The sequence below is a fragment of the Mobula hypostoma genome, chromosome 11 (assembly GCF_963921235.1).
Source record: "Mobula hypostoma chromosome 11, sMobHyp1.1, whole genome shotgun sequence".
Lineage (NCBI taxonomy): Eukaryota > Metazoa > Chordata > Chondrichthyes > Myliobatiformes > Myliobatidae > Mobula > Mobula hypostoma.
This window is the reverse complement of record NC_086107.1, coordinates 38,338,638-38,366,108: the sequence shown is the minus strand read 5'-3', so window position 1 is coordinate 38,366,108 and position 27,471 is coordinate 38,338,638. Positions and strand designations below refer to the sequence as shown.

At 39.7% G+C, this 27,471-nt stretch overlaps 1 protein-coding gene across 2 annotated transcripts in view; it reads right to left on the bottom strand.

Annotated features, from left to right (window-relative positions):
* Positions 1–27,471, bottom strand: part of sbf2 (SET binding factor 2) — a 569,459-nt gene that overhangs the window by 179,194 nt on the left and 362,794 nt on the right. For both annotated transcript variants that reach the window (XM_063061848.1, XM_063061849.1), the window contains exon 16: positions 25,157–25,306. In XM_063061848.1, the coding sequence (XP_062917918.1) occupies positions 25,157–25,306 (150 nt within the window). The remainder of the gene's footprint in view (positions 1–25,156; positions 25,307–27,471) is intronic.

Sequence of the window (27,471 nt, the reverse complement as noted above, 5' to 3'; positions counted from 1 at the left end):
CGTCATCCCTGTTAGTGTTTCCTTCCGATGAACTTTGGCCAGCACCTCTCTCATGTCAGTATAATTCCCTTTACTCCACTGTAATACAAATAAACCTGACCATCTTCTCCCTCTCAAACTGTAGAGTGAATTCTATCATATTATGATCACTGTCCCCAAAAGGTTCCTTTACCTCAAGCTCCCTAATCAAATCTGGTTCATTACACAACACACAATCCAGAATTGCCTTTCGCCTCGAAGGCTCACCACAAACTGCTCTAAAAAAACATCCCATAGGCCAGGGCTTCCCAACCTAGGGTCCATGGACTCCTCGGTTAATGATAGGACTCCGTGGCTTAAAATAAGGTTGTGAACCCCTGCCACCGGAATTCAACAAATTCCTTCTCTTGGGATCCAGCACCAAATTGATTTTCCCAACCTACCTGCATAACAAAATCCCCCATGACTAATGTAACATTACGCATTTCACATGCCTTTTCTATCTCCTGTTGTACTGTGTATCCCACATCCTGACTCCTGTTCAGAGACCTTGTTATAATTCCTATCAAGGTCTTTTTACCCTCGCAGTTTCTTAACCCTACCAGTTTCTTATCTCTACCCAAAAGGATTCTGTTGTTTTCTGATCCTATGTCACCTTGAAGGATTTGATTCCATTTTTTACCAACAGAACCACCCCCATCCCCTCTGCCTACCTGCTTGTCCTTTCAATATAGTACAGTGGCATGCAAAAGTTTGGGCACCCCTGGTCAAAATTTCTGTTACTGTGAATAAGCGAGTAAAAGATGAACTGATTTCCAAAAGGTATAAAGTTAAAGATGACACATTTCTTTAATATTTTAAGAAAACATTTTTATTTCCATCTTTTACAGTTACAAAGTAACAAAAAAGGAAAAGGGCCTGAAGCAAAAGTTTGGGTACCCTGCATGGCAGTACTTAGTAACACCCCCTTTGACAAATTCGATTTTAACTTCGTCAGTCCACAGGACTTGTTTCCAAAATGCATGAGGCTTGTTTACATGTCCCTTTGAACCTTCTGAATAGAACTATTTGGCCACAATGAGCAAAGGTATGTTTGGAGAAAAAAGGGTGCCACTGTATGTACCCTTGGATGTTAAGCTCCCAACTATGATCTTCTTTCAAGCCAAGACACAGTGATACCCACAGTCATTCCTGCCAATCTCTAACTGCACTACAAGATCATCTACCTTATTCTATATACTACATGCATTCAAATATAACACGTTCAAGTCCTGTATTCATTACCCTTTTCAATTTTGCCCCCATGTTGCACATCAACTCAACGCACTGATAGCAATTTTGTCCTATTATCTGCCTGCCTTCCTCACAATTTCATTATACAATGCATTGACTTGTATACCAACTACACCATCTCAGCCTTTTCACTCCGGTTCACATAACCCTGTCAAATTAGTTTAAATGAAATTGTCAAACGTGGAGGAAAGGACCAGCAATATGTTTCACAACCTCAGGATATCACTTCACCTGTGAGTCTGCTGGTGTGATATACTGTGTCCGGTGCTCCCCGTGTGGCCGTCTATCTACAGTCGGCCCTCCTTATCCATGAGGGATTGGTTCCGGGACCCCTCATGGATACCAAAAAACTCAGATGCTCAAGTCCCTTATTCAACCTGTCTCAATGCGGTGGACCTTAGGATCCAGCGGAACCCTGGACCTTACTTAAACTGTCTCAGTGTGATGGGCATTACGACACAGTGGCGGAGCTCTGAATCCGCAGTGTTTCTGTTCACGAAAATAATCATGATCGCGATTTAAAATAAAGTGGAAATAATAAAGCGATCAGAAAGAGGTGAAATGCCATCGGTCATTGGAAAAACGTTAGGCTACAGTCGGTCAACGATCGGAACAATTTTAAAGGATAAAATGAGAAAGGCCCTGCCCAATGAAAGCCACAATTATTACGCAATGCAGTGGTTTAATTATTGGGTTTTGGGGTTTTGGGTTTTTGATCCTCCACATCAATCCGGCAGGGATGGACAGCGCACTCAGGAGCGATCTGTCACTGGATCGAACTCGGGAATTTCCGTTCCTGAGCCCAGTGCTGAAACATACGTGACTTAAGTATTCTATATGCATAGAAAGGTAAAATATATACTATATACTAAGATAAACGTTTGACTAATTGATGCTAAATAATACCGGATGTACCTGTTCTGACTTACTTAGAGAACTTCCGGTTTTTTTTTGGATCCTGATCCACGATAATCTACGCACATCCTCCCGTATACTTTAAATCATCTCTAGATTACTTATAATACCTAATACAATGTAAATGCGATGTAAAATAGTTGTTATCCTGCATTGTTTAGGGAATAGTGACAAGAAAAAAAAGTCTGTACATGTTCGAACAACAAGTGCTGGAAGAGCACTTCCGGGTTTTCTCGATTCGCAGTTGGTTGAATTCGCGCATGCTGAACTTGCAGATAAGGAGGGCTGACTGTATTGGTGAGACCTGATGCAGATTGGGAGACTGCTTTGCTGAACACCTACGTTCTGTCCGCCAGAGAAAGCAGGATCTCCCAGTGGCCACACATTTTAATTCCACGTCCCATTCCCATTCCGGTATGTCAATCCATGGCTTCCTCTACTGTCAAGATGAAGCCACACTCAAGTTGGAGGAACAACACTTTATATTCTGTCTGGGTAGCCTCCAACCTGATGGCATGAACATTGATTTCTCTAACTTCCGTTAATGTCCCTCCTCCCCTTCTTACCCCCCCATCCCTAATTATTTATTTATTTATTTTCTCTCTCTTTCCCTCTCACAATAACTCCTTGCCTGTTCTCCATCTTCCTCTGGTGCTCCCCTCCCCTTTTGTTCTAAGGCCTTCTGTCCCATAATACTCCCCCGTCTCCAGCCTCGTATCCCTTTTGCCAATCAACTATCCAGCTCTTAGCTTCATCCTTACCCCACCTGTCTTCTCCTATCATTTCGGGTCTCCCCTCCCCCTCTCAAATCTCCTACTATCTCTTTTTTTCGTTAGTCCTGACGAAGGATCTCGACCCGAAATGTCAGTTGTACTTCTGCCTATAGATGCCACCTGGCCTGCTGCGTTCCACCAGCATTTTGTGTGTTGCTTGAATTTCCAGCAACTGCAGATTTTCTCGTGTTCAGGATATCATAAATTACTTCACAACCAAAGTAATTGTTTTGAAAACGCAAACAACAGGAATTCTGCAGATGCTGGAAATTCAAACAACACACATAAAAGTTGCTGGTGAACGCAGCAGCCAGGCAGCATCTCTAGGAAGAGGTGCTGCCTGGCCTGCTGTGTTCACCAGCAACTTTTATGTGTGTTAATTGTTTTGAAAATAGTTCAGATGTACAACATATCTGATTAAAAAGTAAAGTTCAAACTTCAGTAGCTTCAATTGGAAACTCTGGAAAAGCAATGATTTCTTCAAGGTCAGAAAAATGGCAGGTCATTAAAACCAATTTAAAGTCGAGCATGGTGAGGATAATACAATGGTTGACAGAATTTTGGTGAGGCAAAAGCCAAAGTCCCCATTTATAGCATGTTACTTCACAAATTTAACATGTAACCTTTCTAGCTGCTTATTAACATTTGATATTAATCACCTTCCAATGACATTATGGTGTAGCTTATACATACAATATTGAAGTTAGAATAGAATTTTTCAGTGCAGGTCTTAAGAATTCTCAGGTACTGAAGAAAACCAGTTCTTCTTTACAATTTATTATAATCACAAATATTTGGAATAAATTTCCATAAAAAGTTAATCCTGCTTGAGAAGAAGCCAGTTGATTACACCCTATCCTCGTTATACGTGGGGGATACGTTCCTCGCAGTTGACACATAATGTGAAATCGCATAATGTGAGTAATTATTTAAGTGGAGAAAACAGGGATGCGTTCCAGAGGGCTTCCTAAATATGTTTTATCTGGAATTTATTCACATTTTCATGCCAATATGACACAAAAGCAGTACTACAAGACATTTGTATTATATTTCATCAATTTAAGGTAATATTCAATGTAGTAAATCATAGAAAGTTAATATCTCAGGGTGTACAGTACTCACCAACAGTGGCAGGTGTGTTCGCTCTGGGAGATGAATGGTTGTTGTGGTGTTGGGCAGCTTTACATGGATAAGGTGGATGGTTGTGGTCGTCAGGATAATATCAAGTACAGCAAGGGGTGAAGGAAGACTCACAGAACTCTTAGAACTGCTAGCAGAAGGTGTTACCGATTTGAATAAAGTAGTGAGGGTTGTTTGCTTGGCAGCATTTTGTTTTAAATTTGCTCGTAGTGAAGAAGGGTTGACGGCAGGGAACGACTGAAATGCTGACTCCGTTCTAAACTTGGGTCCATGTCCATTGCCATTTGTGCCAAATGTTCCAACTTCCACCATTCCCTCACTGTTCGTAAACTCCAGGGATTTTCAAAATCGTCTGTTGCTTGCAGCATCTGAGAAATAGTTTACGGTAAAAAACCACGCACACCTTGAATGTGGATCACACCGGAAGAGTGGTTGAATCAGCGATGTTGCATTAGGCGGCGGGAAACGCACTGTTATGTTAGGATGAATGCTGTCCAAATGTTTAGGATGGGCTGGTGCATTGTCAAGCAACAAAAGAACTTTAAAGGCAAGATTCTGTTCCAGCAGTAGCGTCCCAGAGCTGTGTTACCTTCAGCTGATGCCACGCTGTTTATAATTTCCAACCTTTTTTTCAAGTGTTAAAGCGGTTCTCTGCCGCTTGGCTGACGGCCCAAGACATGACATTGGACGCTTAGGAGGCATAGTTAAATATTTCAAGCACAAAATCACTGCACCGTAGGTAAAAAAACAACAGAAGTTTAAGACTGTGCATTCACACCTTGCCAAAACCAATGCGAGAGTGGCGGGAGAGAGATTGTGAGGCGCGCGCACCTGACTTGTATTGGCGGGAAAGTGGTGCTTCTTGTCCCAACAGTGAGACTGTGAGGTGTGCGCATGTGACTTGTATTGGCGGGAAAACAGTGCTCCTCGCATAACTGTAAGTTTTGGATGCATATAACAAGACGTTGGTAGAAATAGGTTCCTCGCATAACTGTGAATCTGCATTGTCTGAAGACGCATATAACGAGGACAGGATGTATTTGCTAATGTCTAAAGGCAAATATAAATATTCAGATGTTCATGTTAAAAAGAAGAAACCGAGTTTTAATCCCATGTACACAGTCTGTCATTTCTTTTTCAAACCAGTTAATTAATGGTCACACACTCTCAACTTGCATCTCCACCATGAGTAATACAATTCAAAAAAAAATGAAAACACAAGAGATTCTGCAGATGCTGGAAATCCAGAGTAACACATGCAAGATGCTGGAAGAACTCAGAAGACAGGCAGCACCCATGGAAAGGAATAAGCAGTCAATGCTTTGGATCGAGACCTTTCATCAGGACTGGAATGGAAGGGGGAAGAAGTCAGAAAAAGAAGGTAGGGGCTGGGGAAGAAGTATAAACTGGCAGGTGATATTTGAGATCTGGCAAGTGGTAAGGTGAGTGGGTGAATGGTGGTGACGGAGGAGAGGGAGATCATTGTGGATGGATGAATGGACAAGGGAGTCATACAGAGAGTAATCCCTGCAGAAAGCAGAGAGTGGGGGTGGGAAGGAGAGGTGCATTTAGTGGTAAAATCCTACTAAAGATGGCAGAAATTACGGAGAATGATATGCTTGATTCAGAGGCTCCTGGGGTCGTAGGTAAAGGCAAGGAGAATTCTCTCCCTATTATGGTGGTGCAGTGAGGGCCAATGTCCAGGAAATGGAGGAGATATGGTGAGGGCAGCATTGATGGTAGAGGAAAGGAAACCCCGTTTCTCTACCGTCAATGCTGCCCTCCCCACAATGAGGACATCTCACATGTTCTGGAATAGAAGCGTCATCCTGAGATGTGGCGAAGATAAAGGAACTTAGAACCATTAAAAAAATGTAACTGCTCTGTTCAAAATCTCTTACATTGATTTCTAAAGATAATGAGTCCTAGAGTTAAAGTGAATACAGCACAGAAACATGCCCTACAGCACACCAAGCCCATACTAATCACAAATCACCAATTTATACTAATCCCACATTCACCCCAGATTCCACCACTCTCCTTCATTTAATCTATTGTACTAATGGCATTTGCTATTGGTATCTGCAACATCCTGTAGAAATCCTTTCAATTTTCTCAACCCTTTTTCTATTGGTCCAATGCTGTGTCACATGTGATCCTGAGGGTTCATAAGCATTCACTATTACATCCCAAATCTTGAAAATACACAGAGTACTAGAGGAACGCAGCAACTCAAGCAGCTTTTATGGAGAAGAATAAATGGTTGATGTTTTGGACCAAGACTTCCATCAGTACAGGAAGGGAAGGGGACAGAAGCAAGAAGAAGGTGGGGGGGGGGGAGGGAAGGATTATAAACTGGCAGGTGATAGGTGGTGGAAAGTGGCAGGGTGGAGGAGGGGCTTGAAGCTAGAAGCTGTGTGGTGTTAGGTGGAAGAGATGAAGGGTTGAAGAATGAGGAATCTTATTGGAGAGCGGACCATGAAACAGAAGGAGGGAGGTGATGAGCAGGTGAGGAGGAGAAGTGAGAGGGAACCAGAATGGGGAATGGAAGAAGACAGAAGCGGGAGGGGGAAAATTCACCAGAAGTTAGAAACTGATGTTCATGCCATTAGGTTGGAGGCTACCTATTGGAAAATGAGGTTTTGTTCCTCCAACCTGAATGTGGCCTCATTGTGACAGTAGAGGAGACCATGGACTGGCAGGCCAGAAAGGGAAAGGGAAATGGGTAGCCACCAGGAGATTCTGCTTTTTGTTGTGGACGAAGAGATGGTGCTTGAAAAATTGGAGTCCCAGTTTATGTCGGGTCTCATTGAGGCAGGGGAGGCTGCACCAGGAGCACCAGATACAGAAGACCCCGACAGACTCTCAGTCTAAGTGTCATCTCACGTGCAAGGACTGTTTGAGGCCCTGAATGGTGGTGAGAGAAGAGGTAGGGGAGGTGTAGCACTTGTTCCATTTGCAGGGATAACTGCTAAGAGGAAGATCTGTAGGGATGGACAAGAAAGTCACACAAAGAGAGATCGCTACAACCCAAATCTTCCTTTTACCACAGTACTCAGTATTCCATTAAACTTATAACATGACCTATTAGTGTGTTACTTTTACACCTTTTAATTCCACAACAAGATATCATTTGAAGTACAATTTAAACTCTTCATTTTCTAACCAGCAGAGAATCTTTTTGCACATTTGCAGGCCCTAAATTCTAGTTACAATAGTCTTAGAATTAATTACTATTATTTGTAGGGAGAATAAACAAGGGTCCCCTACCTTCTGTGCCACATCTTTTTGATCCTGTTGTCAAAAGCACTAATACTACCCCAAACTATAGATCTTTCTCCTCTCACAATTAAAACTATGATTTTTAAAATTTTGTCTTACAAATTATGTACAATTTATGTTAATATAAGTTAATGTTAAGTTAGGTTTGTCATGTTTGCAATCTACTGAGCTGCTGCTGCAATAAACTAATTTTTCATGACTTTCCTACACTATATATACATGTCTATGACAATAAAACTGAACTCTTATTTTGTTATCGTCTGCAACTCATATATCATTCTCAAACATTACGCACAAAACTGTTAATCTTTACCATACATTAACTTAATTTTGGTCATCTTTTATAACCTGCCTCATTTAACTATTCTTTTGCAATACTTTTCATAATCAAAGTCAGATTTTATTCAATTCTTTCTGTGCGGTTAAGTTGCACAAGCCATAGTCAACGGATAAGTATGTATTCTGAATTCAAATTTTTGATGCATGACGATTTTTTTTGCCAATGCCGGCACTGGCAAAATTAGCAGTGTTAGCACATATTTGTGGCTAAATTCTTTTTTATCCCGTAACCTCATTTGCACTAAACTCCATATAGTGTTTTATGTTAATGTAGAATAAAATTGTTAAACTTTACCTAAACTGTTTCAGTCAAAGGCAGTTCAAACTATTAAGCTGTAAGTTAGATGATTTACTATCATTAAATTTCTTGGTTTACTGAGCATAAATGCATTTACTTATTTAATAACTTTAAAGAGGAAATTAAAGACCAAGGAAATCCTACTCGTAACAAAAAGTCAGTACACACCACTAACTCATGCACAAAGTATGAACTTCATTTCTGTTGGTTTGACTTTGTCAATGTGCACAACCACATTGGTGGATGTTCAGTGGGAAGAGATATTGACTTACCCACGTAAATGTAATGATGTGGTGGGAAGGGCTGCTCATTAAACATGAAGATGCATACATCAGGATACGCTTCATTGACTACAGCTCTACAAGCAACACTATCATCCCCTCAAAGCTAACAGTAAGCTCCAAGACCTGGACCTCAACACCACTTTGTCCATCTGGGTCCTCGATTTTCTCACTTGCAGACCCCGGTCAGTTCAGATTGGCAACATCTTTTCCACAATCACCATCTGCACAGGTCCACCACAAGGCTGTGTGCTTAGTCTCCTACTCTACTTGCCATAAACTTATGATTGAGAGGCTAAGTACAGCTCCAATGCCTTATTCAAGTTTGCTGACAACACCATTGTTGGCTGAATCAAACATTGTGACAAATTGGTATATAGAAGGGAGACTGAAATCTGGTTCTTACTCAAAACCAAAGAGCTGATTATTAACTACAGGAGGAAACCAAAGGTCCATGAGCCAGGCCTCAATCAGAGGAACGGAGGTATGGACACACCTTTGCCTATGAATGGAAAATCTTATTAAAAGCAGTGGATACAACCCAGTCCTTTACAGGAAAAGCAATCCCCACCATCAAGGCCATGCTGTCTTCTCGCTGCTGCCATCAAGGACAGGAGCCTTGGGAAATACAGGAATTAGGTTTACCATCAGGCTCCGGAACCAGCATGGATAACTTCACTCACCTCGACATGGAACTGATTCCACAACCTAAGGACTCACTTTTGACACCTCTACATTTTAAGTCAATACTATTTATTACTTACTTATCATTATTTGATTTTTTTTTTAATTGCAGTTTGTCTTGGACATTGGATGTTTGTCTACCTTTGTGTAGTTTTTCAATGATTCCATTGTATTTCTTTGTATTTACTGAGAATGCCCACATGAAAATGCATCTCATGGTTATATATAGAGACATTTATGTACTTTGATAATAAACTTACTATGAATAACTGCCTAAGCTTTTGTTTCTGGCTAACCTTAACCAACTGACAAACCTGTCAAAACATTACAATTTCAGGAAATTTTTCAGACAGTAAAATCGTTAAACAAAACCATATCTCAAAATATAAAAAGAGTTTTAAATAATTAAATACTGTTTAAAATTGTCAATTAATTCAAGCAACACAACTTTCCAAAATGCTGCCACACCAGCTTTCTAACCATTCTTTCCATTCATTAGAACGCAAAAAACTTGAGAAATAGCAGACCTAGATTATTCAATAATGAGCCTGCATCTCCCTCCTGGATTGTATAGAAAGGTGGGGGAGGGGGAGGGGGGAAACAGAAAGAACTGGCAGGTGATTGGTTGATGCAGGTGAGAGCAGGGCCATAGACAAGTGAGAGAGGGAGGAGAGAGGGAATAATGTTAGAAGTTTGAAAGTGATAGATCAAAGTGCCAAAAGACCCAGTCTATAGTTTACATGCTGTTACTCCATAAATGAATATTTATTCCACACTGGGATATTACCCCCGAACCGGATGTTTAGTTGTTTCAATAATTTCTTGTCTTCCGACTTAATAACAGCTTTCTGAACATCCAAATACACTATACCAACTGGTTCACACACAATCGTGTATCTTCAGAAACATCCATGTCTTCCCCAACTACAAGTCGTGGATATGCAGGAGATTTATAATCTGCTGAGGGCTTTATTTGTGGCACTTCAGTCTGGCAATCCACAATCACAAAATACCATTGTGAATGTATAGAGGCTGGAATCACAGATGAACACTCAATAGCACTCATAGGACTTGCACATTATCATTTCCTACAAGCTGAGCTCAGTTAGCACAAATGACAACAACCCATCACTCCTGGATGAATTCAATGACTTAAATGCATGCTTTGATAGACAGAACTATGACACTCCCACACCAGCCCTCATTTCGAGATGACCCTATAATATCAGTTCCTGAAGGTAACGTCTGTTCATCCTTTAAAAGAAGTGAATCCACCAAAGGTATCTGGTCCAGACAATGGACCTTTCTGAGTACTATATATCTGGGCAGGTCAACTGATGGAGATTTTGTGGATATAATTCAACCTTTTGCTTTTGGAGTTTGATGTTTCTACCTGCTTCTAAAAGGCATTTATTGTACAGAGCCCAAGCATGTAGTGACCGACTCAGTGATTACCACCTGGTAGTATTTACATCAACTGTAATGAAGTGCTTGGATAGCTTGATTCTGCTCGACAGCAGATGCAATTTTTCTGGCTCATCATTCTGCTCTGGACCATCTGAACAATAGGAACACATGTAGTTATTGAGTACAGGCAGGCATCCAGCATAATCATACCAGCCAAGCTTGTCAAGTTTCAAGACCAGGGCCTCTATACCTTCCTCTGCAACTGCAGTCCTGACTTCCTTAGTGGCAGACCTCTGTCAGTGAGGATTTCTAACATCATCTCCACCTTGCTAACCATCAACAAACATGCTGCGTGCTTAGCCCCATGCTCTAATCTCTATAAACATTTGACAGAACACAGCTCCAATGCCATATATAAATTCGCCAACACCAATTTTGTTGGAAAAATCACAGGTGGTGATGGATCAGTACACTGGAGCAATGTAGGGCACATACTTGAATGGTGCTGTGAAGCTAAAGAAATTATTGTTGACTTCAGGAAGGGGAAGGAGCACAAACATGCACCAGTCTACATTGGAGGATCAGCAGTGCACAGAGTCAGCAGCTTGGGTATCAAACACATCAGATGACCTGGCCTAGGGCCAGCACATAGATGCAATTACAAGGAAGGCATGCCAACACCTCTACTTTCTTAAAATATTAAGAAGGCTTGTTATGTCATCAAACATGGTAATGAGCTTCTACAGATGTACTCTTGGAAACAACCTGATTGGTTACATCATGGTCAGATACAGCAATTCAAAGATGCAGGAACAAAAGAAGTTGGGTGAGCAGTGGACTCAGCCTAATATATCAAAGCCACTTGCCTCCACACTATCAATAAGGCAGCATTTATCACAAATGATCCTCATCATTAAGGCAACGCTACCTTCTCACAGCTACCATTAAGCAGGAGGTTAAGAAGTCTAAAGTCCCACACCAGCAGGTTCAAAAACAGCTACTTCCTTTCAATCATTCAGTTCTTGAACCAATCCACAGAATCCTAATCACTACTGCAAAATGCTAACAATGTGACAACTCTGCACTACAATGGACTTTGTTTCTTGTAAAAACTGCATAATTTACAGTGGTGTGCAAAAGTTTGGGCACCCCTGGTCAAAATTTCCATTACTGTGAATAGCTAAGCGAGTAAAAGATGAACTAATTTCCAAAAGGCATTAAGATAAAGATGACACATCTCCTTAATATTTTAAGCAAGAAAACTTTTTTATTTCCATCTTTTACAGTTTCAAAATAACAAAAAAGGAAAAGGGCCCAAAGCAAAAGCTTGGGTACCCTGCATGGTCAGTACTTAGTAACACTCCCTTTGGCAAGTATCACAGCTTGTAAATGCTTTTTTTAACCAGCTAAGAGTCTTTCAATTCTTGCTTGGGGGATTTTCGCCCATTCTTCCTTGCAAAAGGCTTCTACTTCTGTGAGATTCTTGGGCTCTATTCAATGCACTGCTCTTTTGAGGTCTATCCACAGATTCTAGATGATGTTTAGGTCAGGGGACTGTGAGGGCTATGGCAAAAAGTTCTATTTTAACTTCATCAGTCCACAGGACTTGTTTCCAAAATGCATCAGGTTTGTTTAGATGTTCCTTTGAACCTTTTGAATAGAACGTTTTGGCTACAATGAGCAAAGGTATGTTTGGTGAAAAAAGGGTGCAGAATTTCATGAAAAGAACACCTCTCCAACTGTTCAGCACAGGGGTGGATTGATCATGCTTTGGGCTTGTGTTGCAGCCAGTGGCACGGGGAACATTTAATAGTAAATGGAAGAATGAATTTAATTAAATACCAGCAAATTCTGGAAGCAAACATCACACAGTCTGTAAAAAAGCCGAAGATGAAAAGAGGATGGCTTCTACAACAGGATAATGACCCTAAACACACTTCAAAATCCACAATGGACTACCTCAAGAGACGCAATCTGAAGGTTTTGCCATGGTCCTCACAGTCCCCTGACCTAAACATCATCCAGAATCTGTGGATAGACCTCAACAGAGCACTGCATTCACGACAGCCCAAGAATCTCACAGAACTAGAAGATTTTTGCAAGGAAGAATGGGCGAAAATCCCCTAAACAAGCTGTGACACTTGCCACAGGGGGTGTTACTAAGTACTGACCATGCAGGGTGCCCAAGCTTTTGCTTTGGGCCCTTTTCCTTCTGTTATTTTGAAACTGTAAAAGATGGAAATAAAAAAGTTTTCTTGCTTAAAATATTAAAGAAATGTGTCATCTTTAACTTTATGCCTTTTGGAAATCAGTTCATCTTTTACGCACTTAGCAATTCACAGTAACAGAAATTTTGACTAGGGGTGCCCAAAGTTTTGCATGCCACTGTATATTTAATTTGTTTTCTCATGAATGTTTCTTATATGATGCTATCTGCTTGTGATGCTGCTGCAAACACGTTTTTAAATTGCATCTATGCATACATGTATTTGTGCATATGACAATAAACTTGACTTTGACTTTATCCTTAGTTTGGAGGTTGGAACTAACAGAATAATTAACATAATTTGCCTTTCATATATTCATGCTCACTCTTCTCATTCCATTTGATAACATTTAATTAATTATAGATTGCAGCATTTTCCCAACAGCAGCTCTTAGCTTCTTAAATGATGGAATTACATTTTCTCTCTTCCAGACTGTTGGAACCATCCTCTAATCAATGGAATATTGAAAGATGACAACCAATGAATCCACTTCAGGTAGTTCTGCTGTAACACAATTACTTACTTAAGAAACTTCACATTACAGGAAGTCACATTATAGCAGAAAAGGCCACCATTACCTTCAAAGCACTGATATAAAAAAGTCTTCTCAATTGATCACTATTTAGCCAATGCAGCCTGTGTAATGCAAAATATTCTCTAATCCATCAATTATATTATAACCAATTTGCACCACAGAAACATGCAGTATAATAGAAATACAGGTATGCGCATACATACATCCTACAAAACGTTTGGATATAAATCATCATGTTCTGAGAATGTATTGCTTTTCTGCCCCATTAATTTCTTCAATACTTATGTCTTACGAAAATAAATCTCTTTGATAGTAGAGTAGTAGAGCTACTAGGACTTGATGTTTCACTCCCTATGGTAAGTTGGCACTCTCGATGTTGGCAGTGGGTTTGGAGTGGTGACAAGGAGGGAGGGTAGGTACGTCATAATTTAGTCTATACATATTTTTTGGAAGATTTCTTCTTCTTAAAAGATAATAAAATAATAATAATGGTTCTGTACATTCCCATTTTACACTATAATTTCTTTTCTCTCAGTCAGTAAGGAATTAACAGGCAGAACAGACAAAGGAGAGCCAGTGGAAATTGGTTACTTGGAATTTCAGAAGGCATTTGACATGATGCTACACATGAAATTACAGAAAATATACTTTTGACATTGAGCCAGGACCCCAAATTTGGGCCAGCGGTACCCTCTGGGGGAGAATAATTCTTATAGCAATTTTTGGCAAGGTGTACACCCCTAGTGCTAGAAAATATGTGATAGCATTGCAGCAGTAGTAGCTTTCTGTGTGTAATCACTCGATATATAACCCCATGCCAAAACACACTTTTCAAAACTATACATAGCACAGAATAAAGCATTCTACTTCACACTGATGGTTCTCTCTATTATTGACTCTTTGTCTTTGAAAATTGGTGGGCGTATAGCTCAGACTATATGTTTTTCAGAAAAGTTGTTAAAATTAGCATCTCTACAAATGTCATCTATTACTGGCAGTGACAACACAGTAACTATACATTATATAAGATGTACTTCTGTTTTCATGTTCTGTTTCACATTTATATCTTTATACCACCATTTATACATACATTTATATCACCTTTGCAGCAGGTGCTTTTTTCACCAGCAATGTTAATGTGATTTTTTTCTGTTTCAGGTACTGTGTTGGTGGGATAGTCCTGCACAATAGAGGAGAGAGAAGAGTAGAGTACATTTAGATCTGGAGTAGCTGAGTCACTTTGCTTCAGAATGGAGAGCCATAAGCACAAAGAATCTATTAAGAAGCATACACCAGAAAACATCAAAAGAAGATGATGACCATCTAGGTAGTCCTCAAGACTACAAATCCTGGAAAATATTACTTGAAGCAGCCAAAGTGAGAAACTATGCCCCTATTTTAGACGTTGTTAAAGAACTTGGAGAAAAAGAAGTCCCAAGAATCTACTATCATCGAAAATGCCGAAGTCTCTTCACCATGAAGAGAGACTTAGAGACTCTGAAAAGGAAAGCCAAGGAAAGCATTACTGATGAAGCTGGTGAGAATACCTGTACATCAAAAAGGCCAAGTAGGAGATCTTCATCAGAAGCAAGGGTGTAAGATCAAATCTGCATTTTTTGTAATAAGGTGAAATTTCTGAAGGGTTAGGGAAAAGCTTACACAAGCTGTACAACTCAGAACTGACCAAGTACTACGAGAATGTGCAACCCAAAAGGAAGATGAAAAGATTCTAGCAGTAACAAGCAGAGACATAGTTGCTGCAGAGGCCCACTAACATGTTTCATGCTATAAGGATTATACCAGAATCAAGAAAAAGGAATCTGAGTACAAAGAGAATGATGATGAAACAGATGGTGATGAACTGTATAAAAGGACTGAAAGGGAAGCCTATAAAGACCTTTTCTAGTATATCAGAACTGATATCATACCCAATAAGATGATTGTACAAGTCACTCCTCTGGTCACGAAACTTGAATCTTTCATGCTATCTGGTGGAGTTACACTCCTGCAAGATTCTACAAGGAAGCACATTTGTAGAAAACTGGAATCTGAGCTGAGCAATTAAATATATATACTTGCAGATGACAAAGGAAAATTGTTAATGGTTCATGAAAGGGTATCATTAGGGATGTTGCCTTGGAAAATCAAACTCTACAGGGGGAACTCAAAGTTTGGAGGGCCAAGGAAACCAATTTTGAGCATTAGAAGAGCAACTCCCAGGAAACTCTACTACAGTGGTTGATAGAATGAACTTGGTCCAGAGAGTGAAAGGTGATCAAGTTACTTTCAAAGGTGTTGCCACAACAGTTCTGGGTATGGCTCTGAGGGAAGGCAGCCAGAGTAGCAGAACAGATGTTGTGTTCGACACATACAAGGAGAACTCTATCAAGAACACTGAAAGATCTCTACGGGGTGAAGAGACTGGTCATGAGTTGCAAGGTATCACAGGCACACAGATGATAAGGCAGTGGAGGAGCTTCCTGACCACAGTCAGTAACAAAAATAGTCTCATTAACTTCATAGTCCATGAATGGAGGAAGGCGGAGTACAGGGCAAAGCTACAGGAGAAGATTCTGTATGCAGCTGTGAATGACAAATGTTACAGAATCACATCTCAAGACAATGAGGAGGTGTCAGCTCTTCAGTGTCAACAAGAAGCAGATGGCCGCCTACTTCTCCATGCTGCCCATGCCATAAGAGAGGGATACCAATCTATAGTGATCTGCTCAGAAGACACAGATGTCTTTAGCATTTTGTGACAAGATTGAGGCCCCATTGGTCCAGAAGTGTGGCACTAGAACCCGTACAAGGCTTGTAGACATCAGGAAGGTTGCTGCCACTGTTGGCATAGAGGTTTGTAGGACTCTCATCGGGTTGCACGCATATACAGGATGTGACACTGTAAGCGCTTTTGCAGAAAGGGAAGACAAGTGCCCTAAAACTTCTGACCAGCAACAGGGAAACTCAGGACACATTCTTAGAGTTGCGTCAGGAATAGGACCTCTCCTAACTGGAGGCATATACATGTCTTCTGTATGCCCCAAAAGTGTCGACCACCAAGGTCAATGAGCTCGGGTATCACCTTTTCTGTGCCAAAAAAGGTGAAATCGAAAGTCATCAACTCCCACCATGCAAGGACTGCTTAACAAAACATGCACAGCGAGTCAGCTACCAGGCTGGTATATACAGAAGATGTTTGAAGAAGGACCCACAAGTGCCAAGACCTGTTGGCAGAGGATGGAAGATGGAGAGTGAAGAGGAAGCTGAACAGTTGGTGGTGCACTGGATGGAAGTCCAGTCAGCATCCTGGATCTACTGGCCTGTAACTGTCCAAAAAAATGTTCACTCCCAAGATGTATGTGTGTGTTGCAAATGGCCTCAGGTGTACTGACATGTGTAGACTGGCAGATTGTGAGAACCAGGCATCCACTTCAGAGAGTGTGGAAAGTTCAGATGAAGATGTAGAAGACGTGGAAGACTTGGAAAATTATTATGATTATTAGTAGGTTATGAAAGTATGGAAAACAAAGTATGGAAAGCAGTCTTTGATTAAATATATTTGTTTTACAACAAAATGGGGCCCAGGTTATGGCCCTGTGGAACCCCACATTTGAATTAAAATGGTTTTGATTTGATACAACAATATGGAAAATATCATGACATTGATAAAACTCCAGAAATCTCTCTAAATGAAGTTTTCTTTTACCTTTTCGGGGTTGGGATAACATTTTCTGCTGTACTGATGTTAGTATGGAATATATACAAAAAGTGATTACTTATTTGAATTCCTGAACAAATTCTCTACAAATCCTATGGTTTTTATTGACTTTTCCAAAAGTAACAATGGACAAATATTTTTCTAAAAATGAAATGATTCACCCTACTGAAATTGGGCACTGTACTGTGAGTGTCACCAATGACAGTTTTCAATGTAGAATTTTATAACAACATTTGATGAAAAGTGCTTGAACTCAGCTATCGTTGTGATAAATTTCAATGTTGAGGGATCACTGATGACAAAATACCACTAGGTTAAATATATATGTTGTACTTTATATTGGCCACTTTTCAGAAATGCTTATTTTACGATAGTGTTATAAAATGCATGATAGCACACATAAAGCTACCACTGGTGCAATGTTATCACATATTTTCTGAATCTAGAGATGTATACCTTGCCAAAAATCATTATGAGCATTCTGCCCCTCAGATGGTATCGACCAACCCTACTGGCTCACGGACTACTAGCATTGACAGAAGAATGGCTGACTGGCAAGAAGCAAAGAGTAGGATTAAAAGTGGCCTCTTCTGGTTGGCTACCACTGACTAGCGGTGTTCTACGGGGGTCGATGTTAAGTCGGCTAATTTTCACGTTATATGATCTTGATGATGGAATTGATGGCTTTGTGGACAAGTTTGCAGATGATACAAAGATAGGTGGAAGGACAGGTACTGTTGAGTAAGCAGGGAGCTTGCAGAAGGACCTAGGGAGATTCAGAGAAAAGGCAAAAAAAAAAATGACAGATGGAATACAGTGTCAGGAAGTGTATGGTCATATATTTGGTAGAAGGAATAAAGACAGACTATTTTATAAATGGGGATCAAATTCAGAAATCAGAAGAGCAAAAGTGAAATGAGATTCCTAGTGTAGCATCCCCGTAAAGGTTAACTTGCTGGTTGATTCAATAATAAGGAAGGCAAATGTAATATTAGCAGTCATTTCAAGAGTACAAGAATATAACAGCAAGGATGTAATACTGAGGCTTTAAAAGACGTTGGTCAGGCCACATTTGTAGTACTGCGAGCAGTTTTGGACCCCCTAAGTAAACGTGCTGGTATGGATAAGGTCCAGAGGAGGCTTACAAGAAGAATCCCAGGAATGAAGGGGTTAGTGTATGAGGACTGTTTGATGGCTCTGGGCCTGTACTATCTGGAGTATAAAGGAGTGAGGGGTATCTCATTGAAACTTACTGAATATTGAAAGGCCTAGATAGAATAGACATAGAAAGGATGAGTTTCCAATACTGGAAGAGTCGAAAACCAGAGGGCACAGTCTCAGAATAGAATGACATCCTTCTAGAACAGAGATGAAGGGAAGCTTCTTTAGCCAGAGAATGGTGAATCTAGTCATAGTCATACTTTATTGATCCTGGGGAAATTGGTTTTTGTTAGTTGCACCATAAATAATAAATAGTAACAGAACCATAAATAGTTAAATAGTAATATGTAAATTACGCCAGTAAATTATGAAATAAGTCCAGGACCAGCCTATTGGCGCGGGGTGTCTGACCTTCCAAGGGAGGAGTTGCATAGTTTGATGGCCACAGGCAGGAATGACTTCCTATGACGCTCAGTGCTGCATCTCGGAGGAATGAGTCTCTGGCTGAATGTACTCCTGTGCCCACCTAGTACATTATGTAGTGGATGGGAGACATTGACCAAGATGACATGCAATTTAGACAATCTGTGGAATTAATCACCATGACAGCTGTGAAGGCCAAGTCGCTGGGAATATTTCGAGTGGCGATTGATAGGATCTTAATAAACCAGCGCATCAAAGGTGATAGGGAGAAGTCAGGAGAAAAGGGTTGAGTGGAAAAATATACCAGCCATGATCAAATGGTGGAGCCGACTTGATGGACCAAATGGCCTAAACCCACTTCTATCTTTATGGTCTTATAGGTTTGTAAAGTACAAGCTCCCTATTGGCTGAAGTAAGAGACAATAAGATGTGAGAGAGTGAGAAAATGGAAGATGTCTGCCATTGCTCAAAGATGGCTCACAAGATATAGAAAGCATTCCATTTTTACAGAGTCTTCCTATAAACCTTTGTTGTCATAAGTCTGTGTAACCAGCAGGGTCAAATTGTAGAGCACATGTCTTGCAGATATTGAGGTTAAAGTTCATACTTCAGTGAAACAATTCAGAATAGCTTGGTATTTAAGATTTCAGCATTCTCAATATTGCCCTCTATAAAATTTCTGCCCATTCAGAACTAGGCGTCAAAAGATTTTAGAGACAATGGAGAAATTGGATGGGGGAGGGGGAGGAAGAAGCAGAAAATACTGGAAGAACTCAGCCACTGAAGCAGTATCCGTGGAAAGAGAAATCAACAAATGCTTCAGGTCAGGCAGCCTACCCCAGTACAGGAACCAAGAGAAATGGTGGAAGGTTAGAACAGGGCTGTAGAACTAGGCAAGAGGCACTGCGTAAATTGCAAATAGCTATCAATAAGTAAGACTGCAAATTCATGGATATATTCTTACGGGACACCAGAAAATGAACTAGATCTTCTATTCCCATGCTGGACGCAGTTTCCAAAGACAGCACGGGAATAAAGCTGGCACCTCTGCTGTACTATCGGGCAAGCTGTTATAATGAACTTCACATGGAATCCAATGGGCAAGCTTTTTGGTTCTTAGGTTAAACTTGGCAAAAGCATATCGATTCCAATTAAGATGAATGGAGGACACTAGCTGTTGGCAGAATACCAAGTACAGCTCATGTTATTTATTTACAGTATTATAGGTTTAGCTCTTAAGTGTGCCCATGTTTTCAGCATGATAAATGAAATAAAGGCAATATTATCAATTTTGACAGGTCCAATGTATTATTGCATGCTTATAAATATATCAAAAACTGCTTGGGCCATGCTGGACTGAACAACCAAGCCCAGGGTTGAAATATAAAACAAATTAGAACACTACCAAAATTGCTACAGTACTATAAAACTATGTATTTGTTCCTAGCAGTTATCAATGAAGGTATTAATCCAGTGTATGCTGCTGTGTTCTTTTGATTAACTAAATGAACAAAACCAGCACAGTCACATAGTGCAGATAATGGACTACTTCCAAATAATGTTTTCGACGATCACATCTTCCAAGTCTTCATTTTCACTGTAACATTCAAGATAATTGTCTATACCTTCAAATTCTTCATAGTTCCTAACTTCTGGAAGTATGAAATCATTTAATTTTCATTTCTGGCTGTTTCTGGGATCTTCAAATTGAAAGCATGAAACTGTGGTGAGCAAAACAATTCTGAAATGTCTTATTGTTTATTTCTTGCCAACTATCAGTGACAAAAATCATTGCTTTTTGAACACAAACACATGCAAATGACCTTAAAACTATTTACTCTAAGCACAGTGTAGTGTCTTATGGCAACACAAGTGCATATGAATGACGCTAATTAGAAACTCTTCGGTAACAGTCTTCTGTTCCAGTGTTCCAAATGAACAAAGGGAATCCTGCTATTTTCTCAATTAGTTTTTGCTCTTTAAGAATTGTCTCAAATAAGTGGCTGCTCCATTAACTGATGGCCCACTTAATGGAATTCCACTGTAAATAGATCTTTACTGCCAATACCCATCCAAACCAGAAGACGGATATTCTTATTGATCATAAGCTCACACATTTCCAAAAATAATTCATGAACAAACCCTATTATTTTCTTTAAGTTCTTTGTCAACGAGAAAGTTGATTGAAAACTTTATATTTGAAATCTGTTTGATGGGATGGTGCAATAACCAAATTTTATATGACTGGAATCTTTCTGTTGCTGACTTGCAGGGAAGTTATAAATCAACTAAAAAGCTTTGGTGCAATCTACCACCGGAAATGTGCACAAATAGTTGTTCATTGATAAAATATGAAAAAGCTGACAAAAATTCAGTTTCTTAGTCCAAGTTCAATGAGGGAAAAAAAGTGTTTGTCCAGTGTGCTGCACAATATTTTTTAAATCATTCCACATGAGTCACATATTCCAGCACAGAACAGATAACAATAAAAAAATGAAAGCAAATAGAGGGAAAAATATTTTGAGAACTATTCACAAGAATGAATGTGCCGAAACAGAATTGTGTTTACATTTACAACTCACTAAAAACTGACCACTAAAGCATCTGTTTATTTAAAGCAATCGATCGTATACTTTACCATGGAGAGACCATTCTGTTGTCTTGTGATTAAAAGAAACACCTGTGTTATTTTAATATCCTTCTAAAGACATGAATGATAATAAAATGATTAGGCTTTGGCACACAGCAAATCCGTCATAAACACAAGAGAATTTGCAGATGAAAGTAATATTGAATAACAAACACAAAATACTGGAGGAACTCAGCAAGCCAGACAGCATCTATGGAGGGGAATAAACAGTCAATGTTTCAGGCTGAGATGCTTCATCAGAGCTCCCATCAGAATCCTTGAGTGGAATCCGTGATAAGCCAGTTCCTTGGCATTACTGGAAGTGTGAAGTAATGTGTCGACATGGTTATCCCTCAAGGTCAAGGATGATGATCTTTGTTCTGTTGATCTACTTATGGGTTCTCAAGTGGCTTATGAGTCTAATCTTGGCTTTGAAAGTTCTTCAGGACAGGTAGTTGCAGATGGCACATCGGGCTTTGGTTGTTGCTGTCTCTCTTTCCATTTTCTTTTCTTTTCTTCTACTTCTGCACATCTGTTGGCTTCGAAAGTTGCTGTTCCATCTTGGATGATGGCTTGCCAGAGTTTCCTGTCCTTGGCATTGGTTTCCCAATTGTTGATGTTGATGTTACACTTCTTCATGTTGGTTTTTAAGACGTAATTGAATCTCTTCTGTTGTCCGCCTCTTTTACGTTTGCCTTCTTTAAGTTGGGAGTAGAAGATTTGTTTCAGCAGACGTTCGTCCTTCATCCGAACAACATGACTGCTCCATCGTAGTTGGTTCTTGATGACGTAGGCTTTAATGCTTGTTGTTTTTGCTTCATTTAGCACGCTGACATTGGTTCTTCTATCTTCCCAGCTGATATTTAAGATGTTTCAAAGACAGCGTTGATGGAACTTTTCAAGTGCCTTCAGATGCCTTCGGTATGTTGTCCAGGTTTCTGATGCATACAGGAGCGTTGGGATTACCACTGCTTTGTACACTAACATTTTGGTGTCTGTTCGGATGTCAAGATCATGAAAGACTCTTGTTCAGAGACGTCTAAAGGCTGTTCCAGTGCATTTAAGACGATGTTGGGTCTCGTCATTAAGGTCAACATTGGAAGAGAGGTGACTTCCAAGATACGGAACGTGGTCCACATTTCCCAGGGTTATTTTGCCAAGTTGAATTAATGGTTCTATCCGATTTGTCTCAGTTGGTGACAGTTGATAGATGATCTGAGTCTTCTTGGAACTGATGGCAAGTCCAAGTTTCATGTATGCACAGTTGAAGACAATCAGAATCTGTTGTAGGTGGTTTTCTGAAAGAGCTGCAACACTGTTGTGATCTGTGCATTGGAACTTGATGAGGGCAGTCGTGGATGTCTTCGTTTTGGACTTGAGACAGGTAAGGTTGAAAAGTCTGCCATCTGTTCTGTAGACAATTTCGATTCCTGGGGGTAGGTCATTCTTGATAATGTGGATGATTGTCGCAATGAAGATGGTGAACAAAGTTGGTAATGTGTATGGTAAATAAAGAGGAACAAGTGGATAGACTGATCTATCCACTTACATTTCCTGAAGACATTTGATAAGGTGCCATATTAGAGGCTACTGTGAAAAAATAAAGCCTCTGGTCTAAGAGATACGAGATTAGCTTGGATAGATGATGAGCTGGGATACAGAAAACCGCACATACACAGGTTGTTTTCTTTTGACTAGCAAAATTATAATAAGTGATGAACGATAGGGATTGGTATTGGGTATGATTTTTTAATAAATAGGTTATAGAAATGACAGAACAAGGCACTGAAGATGTGATTGCTAAATCTTTCGACGTCACAAAGAGAATTAGTAAAGTTAGTTGTGATTCAGGCGCAAGGGCAATAAGGAAATACTGATGAACTAAGTGAGTGGGCAAAGATCTGACAAATAGAATAGAATATGGGAAAATGTGAAATTGGAAGGAAATGATATTGAAAGGAAAAGCATATGATTTAAATAGTGAAAAATTGAAAAAATCCAACATACATGAGATCTGGGTGACCTACTAATGACTAGGTGTATAAGGTGATAAGGCGCATAGGTTGCGTGGATAGCCAGAGGTTTCTTCCCAGGACTGAAATGGCTAACACGAGGGGGGCATAGTGTTAAGGTGCTTGGATATAGGTACTGAGGGGACGCCAGGGATAAGTTTTTCCACACAGAGAGTGGTGGGTGCATAGAATGCACTGCTGGCGGCGGTAGTGGAAGCAGACACAATAGGGTCTTTTAAGAGCCTCTTAGGTAGGTACATGGAGCTTAGAAAAATAGAGGGCCAAGTGCTAGGAAATCCTAGGCAGTTTCTAGAGTAGTTGCATGGTCGGCACAACATTGTGGGCCAAAGTGCTTGTAATGTGCTGTAGATTTCTACATTCTATGTATTGCATAATTTGTATGGCCAGTACATTGGTACAGCAATTAATTCAAAAAGCTAATAAAATGGTATTGTTTGATGCTGGAGGAATTGAATACAAAAAAGTAGGGAGGTTTTGTTTCAGATTTATAGACATAGACGTGGGTACGCTTTTTTCCATTCAGAGTAGGGGAGGACATGAGTTGAGAGTTAGGGGGCAAAAGTTTAGGGGTAACATGAGGGGGAACTTCTTTACTCAGAGGGTGGTAGCTGTGTGGAACAAGCTTTCAGCAGAAGTGGTAGAGGCAGATTCAATATTGTCATTTAAAGTAAAATTGGATAGCTATATGGACAGGAAAGGAATGGAGGGTTATGGGCTGAGTGCAGGTTGATGGGACTAGGTGAGAGTAGCGTTCGGCATGGACTAGAAGGGCAGAGATAGCCTGTTTCCGTGCTGTAATGGTTATATGGTTATTGGTAAGACTGTATCTGTATACAGAACATTAGTTCTTCAGATGTTTATCCACCTGATACCTGAAACAGGTAGATTATTTTATTGAGAAAGGTTGAGTAAGTTGGTTTATATCTGCAGGTATCTAGTAGTGTGAAAGGAAACTTGACTGAAACATAAAAGATGGCAATTGACCTTTACAAGGTAAATCTGGAGAGGATGTTTCCATGTGTTGGGAGAATTTAAACTAGGGGTCATTGTTTAAAAGATGGAGTGAAATATTTTTCTCTCAGAGTGGTATGAGTCACTGGGACTCTCTTTAAGTGGTGAAAGCAGAATTTTTGAATATTATTAATACAAAGGCAGACAGATTGCTGATATGTGGTGAAAGGTTACCTTAGGTGGACTGTAATACAAATGTAGGCCCACAATAAGAATGAACATGATTTTGTTTATGTTTTAAGAAGGCCATTTGACCTGTTCCCACTTCATATATACACACGTGCATAGGTTCTGCTCATTTTACAACCAAGTCAACATGCTCTCAAAAGTTTCAATTCAATCACCAACTATTTCTCTCTCATGAAAATATAAGCTTTGTTATTTCAATGCCAGCAACACCTTGGTGGAAGTGTTCCTGGTAACCAAATAACACTCAAGAACACTTGTGGCAAATGTAGTGCACCTCATCCTCTTCAACCTCTGAGTACCCTTTGATATATTTGATCACAAAATTGCCTTCCATTGCACTTCTTTAACAATATTCTTTCATAGTCAACAAAATCTAGAACATTTGACACAAAGACCGTGCTTCCCCGCCCAGCTTCACATCTTGTGGAGCCCATTCGATATATCCCTGTCCCGCCTGTTCTTTGTCGGCCTGTTGCCCTACTAAAGACCCATAATCAGCTGCCACATGAACATCTATGGTATATTTTCCTATCATCTTTCTACATCATGAATCTATAATTAAACAGCTAATTTACATATATAGAGAAGAAAAGACAAGGCATTTTTATCAAAATATCTTTCAGCAGAAATGCAAACTGAACCACCACGAAACTTGAACTTAAAAACATTCTATAGTTCATCTTTATTATAAGATTAAACAAACTTGGAGTAATCTGTTATCATCAATGGTTAGATATTCAGGACTGTTCATCTTCCTTCACTGCTGAATAGCTAATACCAATACAGCATAAGGATTTACCTGTAATGCACAATTCATCATTCTGACGATGTAGTCAAACTGCTGGTGATCCAGAATTGCTCGATTTTGTTGAACATGCAGACTTAATTCTTCAATGAGGCACTGCCGAGCTACTCGACCCTTCAAGGCACGCAGTGCAGCTGGTAGAGTCTAACAAAGCAAACATAATAATTGTAAATGTAAACTTTATATCAAAATCCTTTAAATATTATAAGACAGCTTCTAATGGACATTTCAGTATTAGAGTGCCACATACATACCATTAAAGGATTTTATTTCAAATTATTTATTTGAAACCACCCATGTACCACTGTCATATAATTTAATATCTCCATAAACTAAACTATGGAACCCCTTCTGGTTAGATTTATGTGTGATGGCATTCAAAAAATTATTTCATCTATTCTGTAGTATCAAATTACTGCTTTGTGGATCTCATAAAAATGTTTGTCATTGCAAAATTTAATTTCCAAAGTACCCACTCAAAATAAAAACCAAGAAAACCTTGTGTAATGAAAATGGAATTATAATTTATAAAGAGAATGTATGTGAAGAAATTCTCTTCTGAAGTGAGGTTTGGAATCATCACAACTGAAGTACAAAGACCATGAAATATTATTCATTATAAGCATTCTGATTTTACTAAAATAGGCTTAAATATATCCAACAGGCTTACCTAACATCATCTACATAAATACTGTGGTGTCATAACATTTGAGGCTCAATATCAGTGATTTCATGAAGCTAAGCCCTGAGCTGTGGTTTACTTTGGGGTACTGGACAAGACTGCTCCAATAGTTATCCAGCTGCTTCATCATAAATCACAGATTATTTGCAACATACATGCCAGCTTATTCTTGACTTCTATGCTGTGCCCTGCAGCGCTGATGTATAGAACACTGGAAAGTCAGGTGCGACTTAAGTGACCTTGCCCTCAACCCCAGTCATTGCTTAGGGATGTTCCATAACTTACTGGACAGGGAGGTTACTTATCTAGCACATCATTGTAACACTAATAGCCGACACATACAGCACGACCCTATTCTCTTGAATGTTTTATAACTCTAGTCAAAGAGTTATGTAGAACAGAAACAGGGCCTTTTTCCCACTGAGTTCATGATAACCGTAAAGCATTCATTTTTGCAACCCATTTTATTCATCCTGTATTCCCAAAGCTTCCGCGGATTGTGAAATTGCCATTTACGTACTTACTGATGGAGATTTACAGTGGCCAAAATAACAACTAATATGGACATTTTTAGAATGTAGGAGATAAACCACACACTCACAATCACAAAAAGAACTTGTATACTCCCACTAAATAACATTAGAGGCTGGGATGGAATCTAGGTTGATGGATCCATGAGGAAATGGCACCAGCTGTTCATTATTAAAAACGTTGAGTACAGGCAAGTGGTTTGCTTTCTTTTAAATTATATTTTAATTTATATTACTGTTTTTATTTACAGCAGATAAAAGCTTTTTGAACAAATTTATTTTCTAATTCACTCTTTTTTATTGTTTCAAAAATCTCTGATCAGAGGCCAACTGGAAACAGTGAAATAACCTGATGGGAGAACTGTGGGCCTTACCTCTCCCACCAACCATAGTCAGGATCAAAATCCAAACCAGAGTTTAATATTACTGGCATATGGCATGAAATTGTTGTTATGCAACAGCAGTAGATTGCAATGCATAATAAAAAAACTATAAATTACAAGTATTTATACATAAAGGAGAAAATTAAATTAAATAAGTGGTGTAAAGAGAGAGGGGGAAACACTGAGGTAGTGTTCGAAGTTTCATTGTCCATTCAGAAATCTGATGGTGGACATGAAGAAGCTGATCCTGAAACGTTGAGTGTATGTCTTCAGGCTCCTGTACCTCCTCCTTGATGGTAGCAACAAGAAGAGGGCATGTCCTGGGTGATGGGGATCATTAATGACGGCTGCCGTCTTTTTGAGGCCTCCCCTTTTGAAGGTGTCCACGACACTGGGAAGACTATGTCCACGATGGATCTGGACGAGTTTTTTGCAGCTTTTTCCCCGAACCTGTGCAGTAGTCCCTCCAAACCAGACAGTGATGCAACCAGTTAGAATGCTCTCCATGGTACATCTGTAGAAACTTGCAAGAGTCTTTGATGACATACCAAGTCTCCTCAAACTCCTAATGAAATATAGCCGCTGTTATGCCTTCTTTGTAATTGCATCAATATGTTAGGTCCATGATAGATCTTCAGAGATGTTGACAGCTATAAATTTGAACCTGCTCACCCTTTCCACTGCTGATCCCTCAATGAGGACTAGCGCATGTTC